This window comes from Epinephelus fuscoguttatus, linkage group LG14, assembly GCF_011397635.1.
Source record: "Epinephelus fuscoguttatus linkage group LG14, E.fuscoguttatus.final_Chr_v1".
Taxonomy (NCBI): domain Eukaryota; kingdom Metazoa; phylum Chordata; class Actinopteri; order Perciformes; family Serranidae; genus Epinephelus; species Epinephelus fuscoguttatus.
In genome coordinates, this window is record NC_064765.1 from 38,484,674 (window position 1) to 38,491,864 (window position 7,191).

General features: G+C 43.1%; 1 protein-coding gene across 1 annotated transcript; it reads left to right on the forward strand.

Moving 5' to 3' along the window:
- Positions 1-2,508: 2,508 nt before the first annotated feature.
- LOC125900316 (transcription factor Adf-1-like) lies at positions 2,509-3,086 on the forward strand (the record flags this gene model as incomplete). The annotated part of the gene is made up of 2 exons (XM_049595217.1): positions 2,509-2,650; positions 2,803-3,086. Coding segments are annotated over 2 exons (426 nt in total), but the record flags the coding sequence as incomplete, so codon positions are not given.
- Between the last annotated feature and the right edge of the window lie 4,105 nt (positions 3,087-7,191).

The window sequence follows — 7,191 nt, forward strand, 5'->3', positions numbered from 1 at the left end:
GACTGTTCATAGTAAATAAATAGCTGCCTACTGATTGACTAGTGGTTTGTACATGCTGCCCTCTATATCAGGCAAGATGGAAAGATATAGAGGGCAAGATAGATACTTTCCATATTCAAGCAACACTAGGAGACATAGGAAATAAAATATCTCAACAAAGCAATAATGAAATTATTAAACAAACAATGCATATTTGGAGTAAAATGGTTAAAGAATACAATATGGAAGGGGACATCAAATTATTAATCTGGCCTGCTCTAGACCCCAAATTTAAATCAGGAGTCAGTGATGTTGGTTTCAGACAGTGGTGGGATAAGGGCATTACAGCAGTATGTACACTAACTCACAGTGGATTCTTAAAAAGTTTTGGGGAATTACAAAAGGAATTTGGACTTGAAAACAAAGACTATACACATAGTTCCTCCAGTCTGAAGCAAGCTAGAGTGATGCCACTCACTCTGCACATGCTCAGTTAGACAGTTAGATGTTCAGTTATTGACACAAACTCCCAGAGAAATTTACCAGCAAGTCGTTTTAGGTTAAAAAAAAGAAAAGAAAATCCCAAAAACATTTATGTCAGAAGAATGCTATTTTTGGATGATGACACTGCTTTAAGTAGCTAGTAAGTAGTAGGTTAATAACTAGGCTACCTAGCTAGCTAGTTTCAGTGGCTGAAGTCACAAAATAGCTAGTCAGCCTAGCTAGGTAGTCTAGTTATTAGCCAGTGCTTGTTTCAAATGAATAATAACTAATCAAATAATAACTTACTAGTTAGGTTGTTACTAAGGTACTAGGTAGCTACGGTAGGTGGTTAACTTATATTACATGATGGTGATAATCACTTGCATGCTAATAGTCAGTGGAATCGTGTTTGCTTACAGGTTGCAGCTTGGTACAAAGTGCTCGTGCAAGAAGGCACAATGGAAATGCACAGAGCTTTGCATTTGCAAATTTGATAGATAATTGGATTATCCTGTACATGCAAAAAACGTTTTATAGTGTTTAAAAGGGAAGCTAATAAAGTTCACTTGAATTCAGATCATTCATGTCATCCATTCCAGACGCTTTTGTTGAAAGTCATGTGAATACATTCCCAGAATTAATATTTTTATTTGATCTTGAACAATCATTTAGTGATATTCCTAATGGCTTTAATGCATTCCTTGACCCAGAAAATGTATATTTTGTCACCAAAATTGACCTTCTAAGTAGCTTGGAAGCTAAGATATTGGCACTTATAGATTTTACATGGCCTTCCACCATTGTGATGAAGTGGCTCCCCTTCTAAATTGAAATTGGTGATGGAGAACACATAAAAAAAAATTTGGTGCTTTTGTCCGGCGTATCCCCATTCTTTTCACATGTCTTTAAACCGCCGTTAACAGCAGCAGCAACCCACTGTACAATACTGGCACAATGTGAGGATGGAAACAGGGGGCTTGGCAGGGACAGAGCACCTGCTGCAGCAAGTAGCCACCTGTGGTTATTGTGACTTGACTTGACATCACTACAAGCCGATTGGCTGTAGAAAAACAAGAGATGTGCTTCACGTTCTAGAACCGGAACTTTTCTATGCATCATTCTAAAACAGTTTTGTCTTGTCGCGAATCTTTGGTCTGAACTGGGCATCACATGCACGTTAGAACTCTCAATACAAACTGGATTAGAGAGAATGAAATCCACGCCTCAGGCTGTATTTCTTCTCTGTTTATTTTTCTTGTCCTAACCCTGAACCTTTCCAAGCAAATTGACAAGCTAACAAGTGTGATAATGATCAGTGAGAGCGTCTGCCTTCCACTGCATCCACACGCATTAGGGAAGAGCTGCTGTGTGAGCAGATTACCAATCCAAAGACTTCTCCCCAGTGTACACATTCTCATATTCAGACAGGCATCCTCGATGGATAGGTAGCAGAATTGCAAATTTCCTGATTAATTAGATGAGTATCTGCCGTTAACCCTGTTTGATGTGTACTCAGTTGCTCTTCCTGAGGTTTCTACTGTTTTTTTTTCCCTGTTAAAGGGTTTTTTTTGGGGGGGGGGGGTTTCCTTATCTGCTGCGAGGGTCATAAGGACAGAGGGATGTTGTATGCTGTAAAGCCCTCTGAGGCAAATTGTGATTTGTGATATTGGGCTTTATAAATAAAATTGATTGACTGACTGCTGGAGGTGCTTTGATGTTAATCTGTTCATCCCCCTCTCTTAAGGTGCATTCACACCAAATGCGAATTCGCAAATTCGCGCGTCAAGATTACATACAAAGTGTATGCAGAGACGCGATTAGACACGAATTCGCGCCGGGCGGCGCGATGGACGTGTCTAGCACGACACGATGGCCGCGATGGACGCGGCGCAATAGACGCGAAATTCACGTCCAACGCCTCATCGCTCGAGTTGAAAATATTGAACTTTTGAGGTGAATTCGCGTGACTCTGTACCGTGAAAGCCGATCAGCGTTGAGATTCTCCCAACGTCACTGACGTCAGTGACGTCTTGACGCCCTGACGTTGTTGATGCCAAGATGGAGGAGAAGGTTGTGATCGCGGTGTGCGGCTACCCGGAGCTCTATGACACAACATGTCTACTCTACAGAGACTGCAACAAAAAGGAGCAGGCTTGGGTGAAAGTCGCCGAGGAGACTGGTGTACCTGGTAAGTTCTGTAAATATGTGTCTTTTATTAGTTTTCAGAATGGTTGTACTATGAGCGTTAATGTTAGCACTAGCTTAGCTCCAGTTAGCACAGCCGGCTTCCCCGCCATAACGTACTTGTCTGTTAACGTTACCGATTGTGTTTTTTGTCAGTGGATCAGTGTCGAAAGAAATGGAAGAGCCTCAGGGACACTTATTTAAAGGAAAGGAGGAAGGAGGCAGAGAAAAGGAGCGGGGCAGCGGCAGGGCCAGTGAAGAGGTGGAAGTACTCTGCAGCCCTTTCCTTCCTCAACCCCTTCATAACCCCGAGGGAGAAGGATAGGGCCGCAGGGTACAGAGAGTCGGAAGCAGGGCTGGTCGAGGACCAGGGAGAGGCAGCAGGCCCCTCAGGGATTGAGTCCGGAGGTTTGTTGACAGATGAAGATGCACACAGATAAAGCATTGCAAACTTATAGAAGAGATTTCTGTATCGATGGATAACTGACTTGTATAGATGTCTCAGTATAGAGATTTCTTTTCACAGCCTGTACTATAAATACTGACAAAGACAATTTGAAAATACCCTATACTAATATGTATTCTCACCTACAAAACCTGAAATTAAAAAACTTGGATATTGAATGGAACAAACCCATGGAAGAACACAAAAACACCAGAAGTCATCGCTGCATTAAAGGGTTGTGGAGGCTAGATATTACCATGGCTGGAACTGTATGATGTGTTAATATGGGTGCATTTGTAAAATACTTTTTGTGCTGTAATTGACAGTTAAAGCTAGAAGGATTGAGACAATTAAAATGTGACACAGAACCTGCTCCTGCTGCCTCTCCCGCTGACGGCCCTGCTTCTGGCTCTTCTTCTGGCCCTGCCACTGCCCCACGAGGGAGAGCACCCAACGGTATGAGTATAATTTTTGCATGGTGTTTTTCACCATGAAAAGTACCTTTCAAAGTTACTTTCAGTTTGACTCATATCTTTTTGTCTGTTGCCTGATTTCAATATTGTAACAAATATTCACTTAGATATTGTGTAACTTAGACCTTTTGAATTGATTGGACGCAGCAGTTTATGTTTCCAAAAAATATGTTTCCATTTCACACAGTGACGAGAAGGGCCAGGAAGAGAGGGAGGGAGGACGAGGCAGAGCCAAATTGAGGAGCTGCTCCTGGAGGCCCTCAAGAGGCAGGCGCAGCCTGGTCCACCTGCTCCACCTGATCCTCCTCGTCAGCCTCCCTCGGAGGATGAAATGTTCCTCCTCAGCCTGGTTCCTTCCCTGCAGAGATTGTCACCCCAGTGGGAGTATGTGAAATTTCACATACACAAATTAAACCTCAGATGCACGAGTGACTGATGATGAAAATGAAGATAATACTTACATGTATCAGATCTCGCTGTGTAAAACAATCTTCTTAAGGGGTGACACTTATGGTATAGTTTGTGTGGTCCACAAAATATATGTTCCTGACAGTCACAGTTGATAAGAATCAAAGGTTCCCATGAAATTCCATAGGAAATGAATGCGGGTCATTTTTGACCCACTTATGGAAGCTTGGGGTAGTAATACAAAAACTTAAATTTCTTAAAATGTATAAAATGTAAGTTAAAAATTTAAATGGCATGATATCAATAACTTGTTTTTTGAGGAATAGCTGGAATATGAAATGATGACAACTTTTCATTATATCGATATTGCAAGAAAACAACCTCACCAGGTCATTTTTGACCCACTTATGCATCTAAGGGTTAATTTTTGAAGCCAGCCCTGTTGTGCTAAATTTTGATCATTGTAAGTAGCTTTTTAGCTAATGGTGCAACAATCTCTGCAGGAAACGAACCACGCTTGTCCATTTTTTAAAAATAGGTGTCCCTGAGGCCTCCATTTCAAATTGTTCGCCCAAGCCTGCTCCTTTTTGTTCTCTGTAGAGTAGACACGTTATTTGTATATATGTTCACTTTTTATGTTTTATACTGGAAGATTTTTTTTATATATATATATATATTCTACCTCAGCTGTCTTTCGTCTTCTTTCCTACAGAAACAATTCTCATCTGATTTCATATATTTATTGCACACACAGAACATTGTGTACTGTATTCTGTAGGTTCCAGCTGTGCAGAGGCTTTTAACATAAAGTACACAAAAGAAAATAAATATTGCAGGATGTTTGCTCAGTAGTAATGTGTAGGTGGCTCTTAAAAGAGCCGTTTTGTGAGTGCTTGCACACTAGACGTTGGCTTGCCACGGGACCGTTCCCTCTGCCGAGAAGTAAGCTGCGAAGGTCTCCCGAACCCTGATGGCCTCTCTTGCTGAGTTGTTCGCAGCCAGTCTTCCCAGACCTGGAAGAGGCTCCACCACACCATCGGAGATGCTCCCCCTCATTGCAGGCGCTGGGGTCGTCTTCCGCAGGAAGTTGTGCAGGACACAGGTCGCTTTCACACACTTCTCCGCAATGTCGGGCTGGAGCTCCATGGCACGCCGGTACATCCGCCACTGGGATGCAAGGATCCCAAAGGCGTTCTCCACCACCAGCCGTGCCTGGGACAGACGGTAGTTGTAGATCCGCCGGTCTCTGGTAAGTGTGCGCCCGGGGAATGGCCTCATGAGGTTTCTCCGGAGTGGAAAGGCCTCATCCACGACAAACACATGTGGCTGGGGTCCTCTGTGGTCAGCTCCAGGTAACAGCCGGTCAGCAGGCAGCTGGAGGGTACCAGAGCGAAGCGCTCGACCAAAGGCTGAGTTGACCAGGATACCGCCATCACTGGTCCTGCCATAGCCCCCGACATCGATCACCCTGATGCAATACCGGGAATCCACAACAGCAAGGAGGACTATTGAGAATGTCCCCTTTAGTTGTGGTACTGGGATCCCGAATGTGCAGGGGCTTTCAGGACCACATGCTTCCCATCCACAGCGCCACAGCAGAGAGGAAAATTCCACCGCTCCTCAAACCCCTCTGCGATGGAACTCCACTCCTCTGTGGTGGGCACAGCCATGAACTCCTCCACGAGGCAATCCCAAATAGCTGTGACTACAGCTGGAACTATCAGGGAAACAGTGGAGACCCCAACGCGGAAACTGTTTGCAATGGTCCTGAAGGAGTCACCAGTGGCCAGGTATCTGCAGCAGAGAAGAAAACATTAAATTTAGCTGTGTTGAAGTGAATGTAGGTGGCAGTCTACATCAAATCTGTTGTTACTTGTACTATTTTATTGATATGGCTGAACAGGTGAAAGTACTCAAGTATTTATGCTATTACATTATTGCAGTGGATAAAATGAGCTAATTTTTTATTGAAATGCATGACAAGCAGGTCAAGATCTAGGATTTACCCATAAATTGTACAAATTGCACATGAATTCAGACTTTTCATAAATCGACATCATGAAGTAGACTAGTAATTTCATCAGCCTTTTACATGCTGTTATCTTATATACTGTATATGTATGTGTGTGTGTAATTTTATGTAACATTACGTTTTTAACATGTTTTCTGTTCATTTTATGTCTATTTTTTAAAGTGAAGCACACAGCGCATGTATTTTTTTTTTTTTGTAAAGCACTTTGAACTGCATTTTGGGTATGACAGGTGCTATACAAATAAAGATTATCATTATATTATGCCGTTATTACATTATACTTTTGATCCATTTATTGAAATTGAATCACAGCAAAATGTGGGTTCATACCACTATAGTGTCAGATAAGCCAACGTGTGACTTGCTAGATACAGTGAATATTTAATGATTTTGACAATAAACAATAAACTGCTACTCACCGGAGTCAGATGGACAGGCGCTCCACAACTGAAATGGAGCAGCCTGTAGTTGGTGTCCTGCCGGGAGATCCTGGCGCCAACCCTCGCCAACAGGTCCTCAAACTGGGCCCCAGTCAGCCTGAAGTACCACTGAAAGCGGCTATCATCCATACGGAGTTCCTGGAGGAGGTGGTGAAACTCGCCGAGCTGGATGCGCTTCTGCAGGATGGGGTGGACCCAAAAACGACGGCGTTTGGCCCTCCGACGCTTCTGGGACTTCCAGAGCAGGTACAACGCAGCAATGGTGGTTATCTCTGCCATGGTTGAGGAGAGAATGGCGGGCAAGATGTTGTTATCTAGTGAAAATGGGCAGGCTCGCTACTCGCGCGACGCAATAACACGAATTAACAAAATGGTCAGGCGTCTAAACCCACACGTTACACGTGGCACGCAATTCGCTTCACTCACGTCCGGTGTGAACGCACAGTTAGGCTCTACAGCCAGCTGACACTCTTTAATTTCCTCATGACGACAAACAGACGCTTAGCAGAGATCCTCACAATTTAGCCTATTTGACACTGAGAAAAGAGATACCTATTGCATTTCTTCACTCGTCAATAAGAATACTTATTGTTGCTAACTGGTTTGCTAAAGGGCAGTTTTTCTAGCTGCTGCAGTGGGTCATATATTTCTTGCACAGATGTTGACATTTTCCTAACCTGTGATCTGTATTTTACAGACACTAATTATGCAAAGTTATTCTTCTGGGCAATATATTACAAGTAATGA